The following is a 17,487-nucleotide window of genomic DNA, read 5'->3' on the forward strand; positions in this document are numbered from 1 at the left end:
TACAGTCGCCTCGCGCACTTCACGAAATGTACACCATTGGGAGCAGCAAGGCTGGGACAACACTGGCTGGGGTGGCCTCGGAACATAAATTTGCGGGGTGGGACGGGACAACATTTAAGTATGAGACGAAAAAAAAGACATCCTCCTTGCTGGCTGCAATTTTCTTTTTCGTCAGTCCTGTGGCCCAGGAGGCACTTGCAAAAGTAATGGGGGTGGGGGTGGGGGAACCCTTGGGCAAGGTCATTTTCAGTGCCGAGGAAAGGCAACCTACAAGGAGCTGCATCTCGGTGCTCATTGAGGTGTAAATAAAATGTAGAAAAAGAAGTGCAATGCTGCACTTGTTTTAGAAGGCACCTGTATAGACAATGCATGAACAAGGAAAAAAAAATGCAGGAATACAAGTATTTTCTTTTTTTTTAACGGCTGGCCCGTCCCACCGGGCTGGAAGCCGCCACTGACACAGCGACATGGAAACACAGTTAAGCCCTCGCCAGCGCACCCCCACAAGGAACGCGCAAGAGAATCGCGGGGGTGGGGAGAACTGTACCCAGCTTGTACTACAAGAGTCTTATTTGGTGCGACTGAGTTGAGATTTTGGCAGCCCCGCTTACAACGCTCACAGAGGAAAAAAAAGGCAGGGGACACAGCCACAGTTATTTACATTGATCGGCAATAAATACACAAACAATGAAAGCATTTGCAGGCACTACGGAGGCAGCTGGGCAACTTGGAAAAGATGCTTGGAAACAAACAAAGAAAAAAAACTTTTTTTTTTTTTTTTTTAAAGCAAGCCTCTTGATTCCGAAGGGAGAGTTCTCGGAGGAAAGAGATATATTTCGGGGAAGGTGCACATGTCTGAATGAGCACATTTATCATTTATTTACAAACAAAAAGAACATTTTGCTGAAGTTCTGTGGCATTTCACATGCCGGTCGGTGACTGACCTTGCCAAGTTTGTTTTTCCGATAACACCCACTTGTTGCCTCTTCGGTTAAGGCAACGGGCGACAAAAAAAAAAAAAAAATGAAGTGTGAGGGATGGGACGCTCTGTACAGATGCAGTTCGTATCTTTGTGTGTTCGCTTCCCAGCTCCCCTTCTTCCAAAGCTAGGGAAATGTGCAATAGGGAAGCCTTTTTTGTTTTGCTCTTGTACTGTGGCGGTTGATGACTTTTTTTTTTTTCTTTTGCATTGTTCTTGTAGTAGTTGTAGTAGCTGTAGTAGTTAGTAGTGGTGATGGGGTAGCCTGTCTTTGCACTAACTTAGAAAAAGAAAGGTTTGTGAAGGAGCTGTGTATTTTTAAAAGTGCATTCGTTCTGTTGTTGTTGGGGGAACACCCGCATTTGCATACAATTGCATTCCTAGTGATATGCGCGACACATGTTGGCGCGCGCACTACATGACAACAAAAGCATGCACATGTTGCAAACGCCAGAGAAATATCCACCTAGCAATTTATATATATATAAGAAGAGACAAAACAAACACGACTTGACAGACCACCCACTGGTACAGTGAAAAGTTGCATTTTTTTCCCTTTCTTTCCTCTCACAAGTCAGCTAGTATGTACAGGGTGCACTGTCTCAAAACTATGTTACATGAACAATGTGTGGCTGGCCCATGAAACCCTTGCAGAAAAACAAGGAAAGGGTGTCATTAAATATGGAAATTAGTTTATCCATTTTCCTTTTATTACTACTAAAAATATTACCATGCTAAAAAATGTTACGTTAAAAGCAAAAACAGCACAACAAGATGATTTTAAAAGCTCGGTTGCCATGCTACCAAACCGAAAATGGAGCGCATTTTTTAAAAACATAAAAGATGTCTTGTCTGCGGATAGAATCCAGTGTGTGCTGTGTGCCACTTCAGACACATTGCAGAACGTTCACACACCAACTGTACTGATCGCCTCAAAGGCAGGGGTACTGCTTAAAGTCACTAATGCAGGCTCAAATGACCGTGGAAGAGAAAACTGTCACACAACCGACTGCAGCATGAAACTGCAAAAGAAATGCATACAGATTTCTCGGGAAGAAAGCTTCACGGTTGAAGAATAATTGATCCTGGTCCTAGGAACTTTAGCTGCAAAGTTCGTATAGGTTTCTTTCATAGCTTCGTGCAACAGTCGGAGGGATGACAATATTTACCTTTTGCGAACCATTCTCCAGCTTGCGGGCTGGTGTCTGCAGAACTGATTTGCAATATTCAATGCCCCTGTGCTTCGGGTTGCCTATCAATTCAACCTCGCTCTGCAATCTGCTATGCTAGCCTGTAGGTTATCTCAGATAGTAAAGTGAATGCCCCGGAAGTGTGTTGGTCCCGGGTTCAATCCCTGAACCAGGGCGAAGCTTTCTTCCTGAGGAACCTGTACTAGCATCGTGCAACAGTCAGGTGGATGAGAACCTTTCCCTTTCAAGAACTCTTCTCCACCTAATGGGCTTCCCCACAACTGATTTACTATATTCAACCGACCGTGTTTTAAAAACCATTAAGAAAATACATATTTTTTAAAATCAGCCAGCCACTTGTCGGGCCTCCACCAAAATCTTGCAAGAACACTCGCGCACGCACATACATGGCACCAGAAGAATTGCTTTTGCACAAATATAAAACAAGCACATCTGAACACACACACACACATACAAGCCAAGAAAAAAAAAAGCAACCTTATTTTAAATGACCTATTATACCACATTGCTCACTCGTGGGTCCTCTTCACCAACTCATCTGGTACAGAGAAAAGGCCACCACATTAAGAGAAGGAACACCAGGTTGTGGAGGGGGGCAGCAATTGCATGATGTGGGAACTTAAAAAAACATCTGTGGTCCTAACACTGGGCGAAGCGAATAATAAAACTGTTCGCAACGACTGGCGGCACAACAAGTTTGCTGGAGGAATAATAAAATGCCGCAATGCGGGGCCAGAGCGTCTCGTAGCTTTGCGAGAAAGGAAAGGCAGGTTCTCTTTCTTGACTAGTAAAAAACCTCTACATGCAAAGTGTCCACAAAAAATGAAATACAAACAACGTCTGCAAAATGAGGCGTTGTGCCGACGGCCGTTTTTCACAAAAAACAAACAAGCTTTATATTTATGTACTTAAAAAAATTAAAACGTAATGCTCGCAAAAGGGCGGAATAAACACTTTACAGGACAAGTTCTGTACCTACACATGAAAGAGAGCCAAATGTTTTTTGCTTTCGAAACAGAGAAAAATTGTAAATGAAACGCATATATATATATATATTTATATAATATATAACACATCTGTGTTTGTGTACATACATGTAGAAAATAACTTTATGAGAATAAACAAGAAATAAACGCGGCACCTTTTTTCCTTTTGGGTTTCGAGGAATGACTCAACTTGCCTCTGTCACAAAGAAACACAAGTCCTTGCCAGAGTGAACAGATTCAAAGACACGCAGCAGGCTGGGATGACACAACCTCATTTTGTCCTCGTCAGGGGTGGGGTAGGGGAAGATTGAAAAATGCCATCGCAAAAGGGAAGGGGGGTGTGAAGATCGTTGTAGCAGCAGCAGCTGCAGTTTGCAAACACACACTGTGCCGCCGTCGAGGAGGTTTTAAGCAGTGCCTCCTCTGCATCTCGTCACACCCTTCTCTCTCAATCGTGGTAAACCAGCGCATATTGGAGGAACACAGGAAGGTGCAGACTAGTGCAAATTACTCATACAAAGCAAAAGATTTTTGTGATATCTCTGGTACAGTGCACATGCCTTGTCATGTTCAATAAAAATTATTCCAATGGCTAAAGTGGAACACCATGTGGCGAACTGCAAAAGCAGAGGAGTTCATAATAGCAAGCACCAGCATGGCTACGAGTGTGGTGCGGGCTAGGAATCTTTTTCGCTCTCTATCTTGAACTCACTGAATAGGTGACCGGTAAAACGAGCAATCACAAGGAATTGCAGGGTGCGCCGTCTGCTGGCAGCTTCCGGTTTGACGGACCATGCGCCCGGCACTGTGGCATCGGCGGCACGCCCAGCAGACGTGTTTTCCTGCGCGGTTCCAAATGTCGGTAGTGCTTTGTCGACCAGCAATGTCGTGCCATTCGTGCAGCTGATTTCTAGGTTTCAGGTCACTCTGGGCGCAACGATGACAAGCCAAGAATGGTAAGGATATGCTTTTATTCATAAACGAACTTTGGTTTCTGACAGGTTTAGCGCTACAACATTTGCCACTGCTTGGACGCATCGTCACTGACTGCTCTGCCTGCGGGTCAGTCAGAGAGATGAAAAAGTTATCTTTATCTGATAATTTATCCGGCATATAGAAGCATTACTTTAGAAAATCGGGTGCCGAGGCGATGGCTACGGCGGTCTGGTAAATGCTGCTCTGTGATCGTCGCTGCAACCGATATCGTCGGTAATGGCGCAGCTAGCGTAATTAGAAAATTAAGTGCTGACAATGTTAGAAAACTTTGCGCACTGTCAACGGCATTTCTCGGTCGGAACTTGAGGTTCATTTAAGGTGGTACGCAGAAGTTTTCGTATTTTGCTCAACTAGATGGGGGGGGGTGGGGGGGGGGGAATGGCCGTATCGCCGACATATTACGGCGGCACATTACCTCTATCTGCATTCAAGGAACTAATGCGGGCTAGTTGGTTACGAGTATTATGTATATCGCTTTTGAATTAAATTAAATTATGTGGTTTTACGTGCCAAAACCACGATTTGATTATGAGGCACGTGTAGTGGGGGGCACCGGAATAATTTCGACCACCTGGGGTTCTTTAATGTGCACCTAAATCGAAGTACACAGGTGTTTTTGCCCCCATCAAAATGCGGCCGCCGTGGGCGGTATTCGATTAATTAGTTAATTTAGTTAGTAAGCGAATGTTTACAAGTTTATACGGCCGATAAAACTACTATCCTTACTTCGTACAGCTGTCTACTAATTTGCTATTCCAATCGATGCTTCGCCTTTCGGGCAAAACTGCGACATTTTATTCCAAATCTGCAATTAGCACCTCGCGATATGTCAAAATGTCTCGGGCCTCGCCGACGTGGGCATAAAAACTGATTGGAATATTTTTACAGTATATACTGGCCCAGGGGACAGAGACAGCCGCCCGCTGAACACGCGGCAGCGTGCGCCTCCCTAATATCTAGTTCGCTCGCAGTGCCCTAAGCTTGCTTTTCGTTATTTTGCGTCTCAGCTAGGGAGCGCCACGCTGCTCGGCCCCACTCAACACTCTATAAATACAGCCGCCCTGGCCGTTCTGACAGCAGTGACAAAAGCAGAGAGTGGCCACTTGCCGGAAGCGCCGAAAAGTCCTGTATTAAAAACACGAAAACCATGAGAGACTTTACGGGAATCGCTGTCACACGGTCTGCGAAATGTGAATGCCCACAGTCTTTTTCGGAGAACGAATTCGTTCGTTGTTCGCGGCCTCTGCCAGGGCACACATGCCGAACCCGTTCTGGTGCAGCGTGGCGCAATTTCGGTCTATTTTCTGTGTTGGCGCAGTTTGGCGCAGGAATCTGCGTTTGTATCAAAATGGCGCAATTGACGCAGGAGTCCCACCCCTGCAAGCGCATCAATGGGCTTCAATGGCGAAGCGGCGGCTGCGCTGAATCGAACCGGAAACAGCTAGCAGACGGCACATCCCAGAATCCCTCGCTCTTTTAAGGGTCGTCTATTGTTTGGAGGTCTGAAGGTCCCTCTTCCTCTTTTTTTTTTTTTTAATTATGGGGTTTTACGTGTCAAAACCACGATCTGATTATGAGGCATGCCGTAGTGGGGGACTCCGGAAATTTCGACCACCTGGGTTTAACGTGCACCGAAATCTAAGTACACGGGTGTTTTTGCATTTCACCCCCATCGAAATGCGGCCACCGTGGCCGGGATTCGATCCCACGACCTCGTGCTCAGCAGCCCAACACCATAGCCACTGAGCAACCGTGGCGGGTGTCCTGCTTCCTCTATGACACTTCAATGTAAAGGACATTTTATGGCATTCTCATTTAAAATGATATGCTCCTCTCCAATACTTGAGTGCTCACTGGCTTTCTATGCACACTGTGGTGCTGCAGGGCACGCAGCAGCTAGCCACTATGCTACCACAGTGGGTGAAGGGCTAACAGCCTTGCAATCGTTCAAAGCAATTCCGTTGCTCGTACCAAGCACTTGAGTGACTTCCCTTGTTAGCTGAAACTCCCGTTGCAGTAAACACATCACCCCGGAAGATGCGCCTGAGTAACAAGAGAGATTATCCAGTTACACCCCAATGCATAGGTGTGCTTGATTATCCATAAATTTAAGCTGGGAGCTAACCACTTGTCTGATGGCTTCCTGCGCCCTCCATTAGGTTAATTATGAGCTTGTTTACCACAATACAAGACCAACTCGAACAAGGCCACACCTTGCCCATGTCTATCTCAAGCTTGGGCTGCAAAAGCCTTGTCTTCGGTGGAGAGCGAGGAAGCTGGCAAGAAGGTACGGGGTGGAAGAGTGGCCGGGTGACGGTCGTCACGGCGATTGCATTTCCCCTGCTGCCCTCTGCAGCTGCTGCGGTGGCGGCGGTGATGGCGGGTCGAGCCATATGAGAACACCGGCACAAAAGGGGGAAAGTTCGCAGGAACCATTGCAAAGGAGGGTAGCGTCGGCGGTGGTGGACACGCAGTTGATGGCGTCTGCCCCGCCTCCTCAGTTGATGGGCGGCCGGCCACCGCGGGCAGCCTCCTCCAGCGTCCTGAGCTTCAGCTCCCGCTCCCGCTGCTGCTGTTGGCTGCAGCGACGAGCCGTGGCGCTACAGTCACTGGACAAGTCTTGCCTTGGGACTGTGGGGCGCCACCTGACAACCCCCGGGAGACGACAAATCACTGGCACACCACTGTCGTGGCATGATTAAGTCATCCCCCCCGTCCCCACTATGGTACTGCTGCCATGTCCTTTGCTCAACACCATCAAGCTCACATGAGAAGGAATTACGCTGACATGAAAGGCTGACGAGGTTGTACCATTGACCTTTAAAAGGACACAAACACACAAAAAAAAGTCAGTACACTACCATTCTGCAATACTCCCCCTTCTTTCTGCCCCTTGCGCCCTCCCGTATAAAGACTGTTAATGTGAGAATAGGCTTGGTAAGCTAGAAAAGATGCAAAGAACGAAAAACGGCTGACAATGCCACCTGGAAGTTCGCATATCAGCCCGGCATGACATCATACACTTTGGCAACATCTGCTCTGGCCTAGTTGACTTCCTATCAGCAAAGATACACTGCATTAGGCGCGTTTACATGGATGCAGTAAAAGCGTATCGCATTAATTTACTGTATCACATATACTCATACGACACCATTTACATGAATGCGCATTTTCCTCTCTAGCAAGCTAATGCCACCTAGTGTTATATTTGAAAGTTAATGCTTTATCTAGCTGCAGCCTGCTTTTGCTGTTGCATTTTGAAATGCTCCCAAAGCACTGTTTAGGGTGTCGGCTACATTCTGTCAAGTTCTCCTTCATTTGTCCGCATACGCAAATTTACGCGACGCTCATTTTGCGGAAACATACTGTATTGTATCGGGATAGTAAACTTTCCAAGCGTATCCGGAACTATTAATGTTCAGTGATAGCCGAAGGCAGCCATCTCGGCTCCCATTTCCTCAAAATGAACCTCGCTATGTTAACGCTGCGATTCAAGTAACTTGCCGATGTTAATCTCGTTTATTAATGACAAAGTAGACCCTACTTCAACGCACAGAAAGTGCGTATGCGTAACAAAAAGTCACGTGCGACCTGCTCCGTAAGCTGCAATTTTTTTTATGTCCTGCACTGTGGTAGTAGTCGCCGCCAACTGGTTGGCCGGTTGTTATCCCGCAGCGAATGTGTTCCAATAATTCCCGATACGATACACTTCTCTTTATATGCGCCGCTGAAATGGGCATCTCCCATCTCAAACGACCCTGTTCAGCGCAGTTGATGCAATTCGTCTTCGTAACAAATTACCTCGTTTACACGAGATGTGAAATGCTTAAAAGTTGATACGATATGCTTCTGTCGCATTCATGTAAACGCAGCTATTGTATTCAAAACGAGCCAGAAACTGAGCTTAGCAAGTTCCAAGTACTTTTGCTTTTACTGAGCAATGATGGCACAAATACGAAAAATACTTTGAAACCCGTAACGTCACACTGACGCGTGGGCGATGTGGTTCAGGCACAATGTCAAAGGAAAAACTTTGACTTTCGTATTGTTTTATCAAGATTAACCTCTTGCAGATAAATACTTTGAAATCTGTGATATCATACTGATGTGTGGGCAATGTGGTTCAGTTGCAACGTTAAAGGAAAACTTTTACCTTCATTTCCTTTTATCACGAACAACCTCTTACCACAAAATTCGAAGTTTTGAAAGAGTACTTTATCAATCTAAACTGATTTGAGGTTTCTCTCAAATAACACTTGGGAAGTACAGCTATGTAACCAGAGGTAGCACCCAAGCAACGATGCATCCTGGCTTGCAAATTGAACATTTTGCGCGGCTCTGTTGTTTTCTTGCTGTTTGATGACATACGATCATTCTAAATGCAAGTACTACTCTAACAAACCCAAGTATGCACTCAGCAAAAGTAGAGGACTCCATACAACTAGCCCCCACCAAACGAAACACTAAGAACACAAAAACAATATAAAAAATAAGAAAGCGAGCAAACAATGTCTGTAATAAACTTGTCCATTCACCAGACTTGCTGATAAGCTGGACCATCATACTTACAGTTGGCACTTTTGATATGCTATCATCACAGTTCAAAGCCATCTAGGGAGTTAACATCTTAAGTTATACTATTACACACAAACTTATTCTCACCCCTCTAATTATGAACAGTGATCGAGACGTTACATGTAAATACAGTGGATGACCCATAGCTAGAGAGAGCATGCAGCTGCATGGCCAGTCCTCCAGTGCATGCCATGTGTCATGACCAATGCGGTATGACATTTCAAACAGCTGGGCTATGAGTGTTGCACATGATCTATCATAAGACGTTCCCGTGTGCTGGTCTTTGCAGGCAAATCTTGGCAAATGCAGCTATAGGTACAGTTGGAGAGCTGCTGCTTGAGGCTGACTTGCGCTTCCATTTACCTTAGTCCGAATTTTCACGTAACTGTCCGGACACATCCGAGGCGAAGCTAGCAAACGGTATCACAGCATCCAGTGCACAGGTGTTTGCCTCCACAAAGCTATGGGCTGTTTGCAGAAGCTCAGCCAGACCCTCAGAAATTCTGAAGGCAGTTGCACTGTCAGAAAAAACTGCTCCTCCCAAAGGACGTAAGTGAGTGAGTAACAGGAGGGGCCCCGGTGGAACAAGCCCTGAAAAAACCAAGGGAGCGCGAGAAGTTGTACGGAAATCTGGCCGAAGGAACAGACTCACTGCTACAATCTTGGCACCAATGCTTGAACCGTTACGGCTTTTCCTTTACTTATTAAAAAGGTGGTGCTAGGCTGGAATAACTACTATATGTTATGTTGTTACCAAAATAATTATACTGCCTTCGCTAAGCAAGTGAAGCTAAATTGAGAAAATGGAAGAAGGGGGGGGAACAGGAAATTTATAAAGGAATCGTAGTGCGATTATCATTTTAATAAAATTAAAAAAAAAGAAAAGAAACTGCAACCTTTGCTTGTTAAATGTGCTGCTGTGCTGAGCAAACAAATAAATCATTAATGACCCGCCATGGTTGCTTCGTAGCTATGGTGTTGGGCTGCTCAGCATGCGGTCGCGGGATCGAATCCCGGCCATGGCGACCGCATTTCGATGGAGGCGAAATGCGAAAACTCCCGTGTATTTAGGCGCACATTAAAGAACCCCAGGTGGTCCAAATTATTCTGGAATCCCCCACTACGGCGTGCCTCATAACATATCGTAGTTTTGGCACGTAAAGCCCCATAATTTATTTTCTTGAATCATTAATGAGCTATAGACCAAATAAACGGTACTGGAGAGTAAAGCCAAATTCACAAGCATGCTTTCAAGCCAGACATATACAATAAAACCTCAATAATTAATTTTCAGTTCAGTTGAAAATTCACTTAATTTGTAGATTATAAGCAGTCCCCTAATTTACAATGCAAATTACTGTATTTATTATATTACAAGGCGATCACGATTATAAGGTAAGGGTGCCGGTTGGGAGACTAGAAAGAAAGAACTTAAGTATGCAGACTAATTAAGCCGATATAAAGTAGCCAACGAATTATTCAGACTTGGCGGGGATTGTCTGTAATACCCAGCAATCGGAAGCTCCTGGAATAATTGGTGTGGGTTATATGCGAATTTCCCCTTGAGGTGCGAGTTAACGGCAGTGTGAATTTTTCCCTTATGGTGTTGCTTTACGGCAGCACAAAGTAACAAAATCTGACAAAAGTGTTTATCAGAACTTCTTTCTTAAGAATCTTGGCACGGCATGGAAACCTGCCAACTCATTTTTTTCTTAAGCATACAGCTGTTAACAGGCATGAGCTGTTAAACAAATGGCAAACAATCTTAGCAAGAAAGCCTATTAGGGTGAAGAGATTAAAATAGCTCTCCCATTACAACTACAGCTGCCAACAAATAATTCGGACTTGAAAGGAACTGCCTAAAAGACCAAATAATCAAGAGTCCACAACACCCTATCTGCCAAAAAAGTTGCTTTATTCCACAGACACTAATGAACACGTTGCTGCACCGGCAATGTTTGCCTGCATCCTGGTCAGTCCGTATTTCGACCATTGTCATACTGTCTCTACAAACAGACAAAAGTAAAGCCAACCATGCTCCGAAAGCTGAAAGATCGCTGGTATTTTCGCTGTCATTGTCCGACACTTCCCTCACTTACATTGCTGCCTTCGTTGGTGCACACATCGGGGGTGGAGTTGGCACAACTAGAAGCTGCTTGATGATTTGAGGCAACAAAAATCGAGCAGGAGTTCCCTTTCGCCCGCTCTGATCGGTTGAGGCGCGCTCGTGACGTGGCATTGCAGCCAATGGGAATTTAGGTGCCGTTTCGCTGCTCCAGACAAAAGACGCCAGCTTCCTCACTCAACGTGCTATTTGACGCTTCCACGTCAGTAAGCTAGTGTTATAGCACTCTTCAAAGTACATTACGGACACACCCCAAGATAAATTTTTAAAGTCTGCAGAAACCATCTTACAGTGAATGTCGATGTTAATGCGATTAGCATTGAAGCAATGTAGTAATGCACTGAATTGCCAACGCGGAAAAGTATCATGCGCGAGGTGGGCACATGGCCGAGCCTCTCTCTCGTGGACATGCTGCGCCAATCCGCACATGGTGCATGTGTGAATAAATATTCAGACATGATTGTCTAAATATATATGATGCAGGCTCAATTCCGCCCAGCACCGAAGAACTTTTGAAGCTATTAAGGGCTTTGTTTTTGCCGTTGAAAAGCAGAACATACCCAGTGACCCGAGTTGGAAAGTCATTTGGTTGCAAGCCTGTTCCCTCAGCACAGCAGCCCAATGCACTACCCAATAGACTACGGACTAACCAGTGACCCAAGTTAGTGAGAAAAAAAAAAAAACAATTAGGGCCACGGATGGGTACGTACATAGCCTGTTAAAAGTGTATGAACCACAGTCGAATCCACTTATAACGATCCATCGGTTATAATGACCGCATTTCAGTGCATTTACGATTTTCCGACCTTGATTATTATAACTGCTTCCAGATATGTATAACCAACCTTCTTCAAATCGCCGTACTGTTAAACGAACACTTCGAACCTGGTCACGGTCACCATGGGAACAACAGCCGCTCAAGCGCCGCACCCTGTACCGCCACCATGCAATGTTGCAAAGGGCTGGCGGTTACTATGCCGTTATCAGGTAGTTACGGTTTGTCGACGCTTCATTTACGCACTGCCGATTGCTGATAACGGTTCGCGATGATGTTCTACCTTTCGAACATTGCATTTCATTCACGACATAGATAACGCAACTTAATAGCTCGTGTGACGCATAGTCATAGCGCCGAGACATGCCGAGACCACAATGTCCAAGATCTTCGCTGAATGGTGGCACGCCACAGTAGCTGCCGAAGTTCACGCGTTTGGCCAATTAAAACGGTTCACTCTCATGTGCAGAATACAGTTACGTTTCGGTGCTAGCAAAAATATATTCCAAGCTCTCGAATAAAAAATGCCGGCTACGCTCGCAGTTTCGAAATAACAGGTGATCAGAACGGCGTGCTGTTTTGAAAGAGCTATACGATGCTGCATTTAGTTCTTTAGATGGATGTTTCTACACGTACAAGCTTGCAGCTCGGTGCGGGAACGCACATGGAGCAAAAATGACACTGAAAATTTCGTTTTCGAACCAAGGTGCTGCTGAATCGTAACTGCCGACACTAGTGTCAATGTGCCATTAATTTTTCAGCGTTTTCAAGGGATAGTCCATATATAACGAACCACTGATATAACACCACTTTTCGCAGAACTATCGAGTTCGTTATAAACGGATTCACCTGTATTCTAAGAATGCTAATTGCATCAATACAACCAACTCACTGTAAGAAAACACACCTATAACCATCATTAGAACAGGCCAATACAACCAAAACACAGTTGGCGATTCATTTTTCAGGCACTGAAAATTCAGGAATGTTCGGATATTTGGGCACAGCTGCAGCACTGCCCATTTAAATACTATGCAACCCCATTTAAATGCTATGTATAATGACCATAATTTGGGATGCCTTGCAGTGCACTGTTTGCTGGCATGCATACTCAGACATTACAATAACAAGCAAAGGTACAAGGTCTTTAGTTGTATAGGCTGCCAGGACCTCTCGAAACCAAAGACAGCAAAAGAATTCTACAGTTCTGGCCTTGTCAATCCAGTAGCAAACGGACGTGCACTAACAACCCGACAAGACAAGCCACCAAGCCTGCATTTCTGTGTTATTTTCTGTGTGTCCTTCTAAACATACAGCGCTAGTTGTTTATGTGCTGCTAAATAGCAACGTAGTCGTGGCCAATTTCGCTATCTACAATGTTGGCTGACTGTTGTCTACTACGAATTTTTGTCCCTTAGAATCATCAGGTAGCTATAAAATGGCACTAACTCCACCCTTGCCGTATCCACTGAAGAAGACATGGGCAAAGCCGGACAGGGCCATGGACCCGACCATGCAGGAAGTGCCACTACCATTTAGATGGCACAGCGTGATCAACCTCAGTTCAAGGTAGGTAGGTGGGTAGTAAACTTTATTGACGTCCTGAAGTAGTCACCCCTCATTTTCATGGAGGTCCATTTCAGTTCAAGGCTGCCGAGAAATTCACATTTGGTGCAACTGACCGTTCTATAGCAATGGCATGACAATACCCAAAATACGGACTGATCTAGTTGCATGCAAACATATGTACATGCAACTGGTCCGACAAGTCTTTCCCGCTGCTTGCAAAATAAAGACACCACTAGATTTCACTTGCCGAATAAAAAACTGACTTTTCCCCATCTCTTTTGACTGCCGATTCGTTCAAACCTTAAGGCCATCTTCGACGGGTTGAAATAACCATTCGGCGACGGTACTTTCCCCCGGGTCGTTGCATGCCGCGTTCATAGCTATCGCTGCTGACCCTATTGCGATAAGCATATTTACCTACCTGTTTCACAGTGCGTGATGCCGTTGGAAGCGTACTGCACGCTTTTAATAGGAACCAACCCAAACACGCCGCCATTCCCTGCTGCAGATTGCAATCATATGATACGTTCTCCAGCCACTAGATCCCGTGTAAACAAAAGACGCGAGTAGCGCACATGATTGGAAACAGTAGCTGCCCGCCACATCAGCTTCCTCGCAAAACTTGCCCGCTTGTCTCACGTGAAAATGCCGGCACGCACTCAGTTTCTTGTACCAGCAAATCTCTCCTATGTCATCGCACGCAGCATTCACCACTATCACTTCCAAGCCTATTGCGACAAGCATTTTCACCTATCTGTTCTACAGCGCATGGGGCATAGTGCTGTTGGAAGCGTACTGCACGATTTTAGTAGGCGCGATGAGAGCATCACGTTTTGCTCCACTGGCATCACCCATCAGCTCAATTACATTTCGGTTTCCCGTCACAGTCTTAAAACACTACACAATTGGAAAACGATGAGACGCATCTGCCAAAGCCCCACCAGCTCGACGCGTGTCGGTGTCTCGTGCCTGGTGCCGCAATAATTCGCACACTGCTTCACATTACGTAGATGTCAACTACAGTTGAGTCATTAATTTTTTTAATTACTTCGGATCGTACGTTTTCTTGGTTAGTACCATACTTATTTGAATCTAGGCCAATAGTTTTTTTTCAAATAATCATACAGTTAAACCTGGATATAACAAAATTAACAAATTCCCAAAAAACTTCGTTATAAATAGGATTTCCTTATATGCAGGTTCGGCACGAAAATTCGAAAAAGAGACGCTTACCGTATTTACTTGACTCTAACTCGCCCTCGATTGTAACGCGCACCCTGTTTTCCGTGAACAAAGAAGAGAAAAAAAAAAACCTTTACAGTACCGCGCACCTCATGCTTTCATACAGAAATACAACTATTGCTCAAGATGTACTCCCAATATACTGCACACAGCGTTTTCGACGTTGGCATATGTTGATGACTTCAACTTCTTCTTGCCGTCCGTGCCACGGTCCACAGCGCTGCGAATCGCATCTTTCGCATTCTAAATTGTTGCCGAAGAACTAGCTGGGATGCCAAATTTGGCAGCTACATGCTTTTTTTGGCCTCCAGAAATGGCGTCCAAGATGGCCATTTTGTCCTCAAGAGTCAATATCTTGCGTGTCTTCGTAGAAGCACTCATCCTTGGAATGTCACACCAGGTACTGGATACGTGGACGCGTGTTATTTCGCACAAGTGCGAGGCGTCGGAAATGAAGAGTGAGCGACACAATGGCGTCGTATAGCATCACCTAGTGTCAGATTAGTGAAGTGAAGCGCAGAGACTTGCGCAGTAACCAAAGAGTGGCGCTGCCAACGCTTTTTTTTTTCCTTCGGCAACATCAACTGGAAAAGGAGAGTGCCGGCTTGGCTGGCTAGCCCAGCTGCAGCAAGTGGCGGGATCAGGTTTGAATGAAGGGAGGGGGGAAAGGTCACGCCCGCGGCGGCAAGATCGCCGGGTCGAGGGATGCAGGCCCGCCTCGCGCACGCTCGCACGCACGCACACGTGCACTCGCTCTCGCCTCACAGTCTCTGTGAATTCGAGCGCGTCAAGCGCGCCGCCGCCGCTTCGCATTCCGTCGCGGCGGAGAAGGTGCTTCCGGTTGCTGCTCGCGCAAAAATGACAAAATTTAGGTCGAAATCTCTAGGTTCTCGGCGGGGAAAATTCGTTATTTCGAGGGGGTCTTCTGCTGCCACTTCGTTACGTAGAGATCTCAAATACATGTGCTTCTATGGAGTAACGGCGGGGAATAGAAAAACTTCAGTTATATCCAGGAATTCGTTATATGGAGGTTCGTTATAAGCAGGTTAACTGTATACGAAACTTAGGGTCGGCTTAGATTCGAGGATTTTGAAAAACGCGAGAGCTTTTAACTGAAACTGATAAATATGGTGCATAGCTAGTGCCATCTAGAAAAGTCAGTATTGCAGCCGCTATTAGCTGCGCCAGTAGCCAACTGAAGTACACGGGCGACGTCGCCATTTTGACTTGTGTCGTATCGGTAGTATCAGTATGGTGTAGCGCCGGAACGTGGTGGGGCGTTATCGTAATCGCACCAAACAGGCGATGCCACTATAGTGTCGCTTTCTAACTAACAATTGTGCTAGCTGTAGAGGCATCGTCAAGTGTTCAAGACGGACGGGACTTCGGCACCGATGAGAAAATGTCCATCGTTGGAGGGGCAATGGTGTAGTATCAGCGTATGGTGTGGCAATATCATAATGGCACCAAACAGGCGATGCCACTATAGTACCACTTTTTAACAAACAGTTGTGCTAGCCGCAGAGGCATCGTAAAACGTTCAAGCCGGGTAGGGACTTCGGCACTGATGAGAAAAACGTCCATCGTTGGACGGGGCAACGGGAGAAGCTTTTTGTGTGCACCACAAGGAGGATGACATTTACCCAGGAGCTTTGATCGTGCGCTCCTTCAAAAAGTGCAGCATCTCTAATGCGCTTGATGGTACTGAATATAGCTAGCAACAAGGCTAGCAGCGATGATGACGTAGAATGAGTTCGGCATGTTCATATGCAATAAACGCTGTTTTCATTTTGTGAACCCGGTCCTCGCTTTTTTGTTCGACCTACATTCGAGGTACTTTTTTCTTTTTTTTTTCTGGCTTCGGACTCTGCGAGGGTCTCGTCGGCCTAGATTCGAGTAAATACGGTAAGTTCTTGTGCTTTCTTCAATAATGTTTGGTTGAGGTCCTACTGTATTCGATTTCATACAAGGAATATTCGCACAATCTTAATCCTAGCCAAGGATGAAGAGCAAAAGGATAGCGAAAACAAAATGAACTGTTACAAAATACGGCCCTCGCTCATCATAGCTGCACATTTATGACAAGAAATAACAATAGCGCTCTGGTACTGGCAGAATAAAAGAGTTTCTTGCTAAAATTTAGGCACGGGCGAATATTTGGTGTTGTCGAATATTCGATCGAATAATTCTATATTCGTTATTCGCTTCGATTCGAATTCAGGTATTCGATATTTTCGAATTATTCGGCGCTCCCGAATAGGCAGCCAGAAGCCCCAGAAGCCACGGACGGCCAGTACACATCTCGGAGGCTATGTTTCAACCATAAATCTCAAAGGCTATACGTTTTTGCATTAAAGAACTGCAAATCTGCGACGCAAAAGAGCAGAAATGGCACTAGCGTGCAACCGAAACGAAGCGGCGGAGTCCGCATTGCCATAGTCATCAGTGGAAAACGTACGTGAATGATAGCAACGATGGAACACTTCGTGCCTATTTGTGTCTTTATTGCGTTTACCGCCGCGCATAACGCGTTGGCCGCGGGATTTCATAGTCGCCGTCCATGATTGTGTCGATAGCTGCCGCGGTTTCTTCCGCAGCGGTTGCGGCAAAAAGTAGTTCCATTTTGACTCAATACGCACGTCGGCTGCGTGCCTAAAAAGCTGCGTAGTGGCCATCCATGATCGCATAGATAGCGACCGCGATTTTGTCTGCAATTGATGCAGCAAACAGTGCTTTGGTTTGGTTCCGACTCGGGACTCTGTGCGTGCCTTAAGCACCGCAAAGTCGCCGTTCATAATCGCGTAGATATAGGCCGCGGCTGCGACAAACAGTTGTTTCGGTCTGACTCGGTGCAAAGCTGTCGAGGATGAAGAGCACCGGCTACATCGCGATGAACGTGCGATCTGTTGGCGATCAGCTTACTAACGGAAAAATAATCGGGATGTGTGTGCCGCGGCCATGCTGCAAAGGAAGTCGCGAGGCCTCGATCGCCGCTGCGAAAGCCAATCAGTCACGAGATGATAAAAATT

At 45.8% G+C, this 17,487-nt stretch overlaps 1 protein-coding gene across 4 annotated transcripts in view; it reads right to left on the reverse strand.

Annotated features, from left to right (window-relative positions):
- Nucleotides 1–198: 198 nt before the first annotated feature.
- LOC119446282 (arginine-glutamic acid dipeptide repeats protein-like) overlaps nt 199–17,487 on the reverse strand; it is a 66,865-nt gene continuing 49,576 nt past the window's right edge. For 3 of the 4 annotated variants that reach the window (XM_037710670.2, XM_037710669.2, XM_049664054.1), the window contains exon 17: nt 199–6,817. In XM_037710670.2, the coding sequence (XP_037566598.1) occupies nt 6,670–6,817 (148 nt within the window). In that variant the 3' untranslated portion in view covers nt 199–6,669. Of the gene's footprint in view, nt 6,818–6,852; nt 9,339–17,487 lie in introns of those variants that run through there. The other variant, XM_037710672.2, reaches the window with a different exon arrangement.

Source organism: Dermacentor silvarum, chromosome 3, assembly GCF_013339745.2.
Source record: "Dermacentor silvarum isolate Dsil-2018 chromosome 3, BIME_Dsil_1.4, whole genome shotgun sequence".
Taxonomy (NCBI): Eukaryota; Metazoa; Arthropoda; class Arachnida; order Ixodida; family Ixodidae; genus Dermacentor; species Dermacentor silvarum.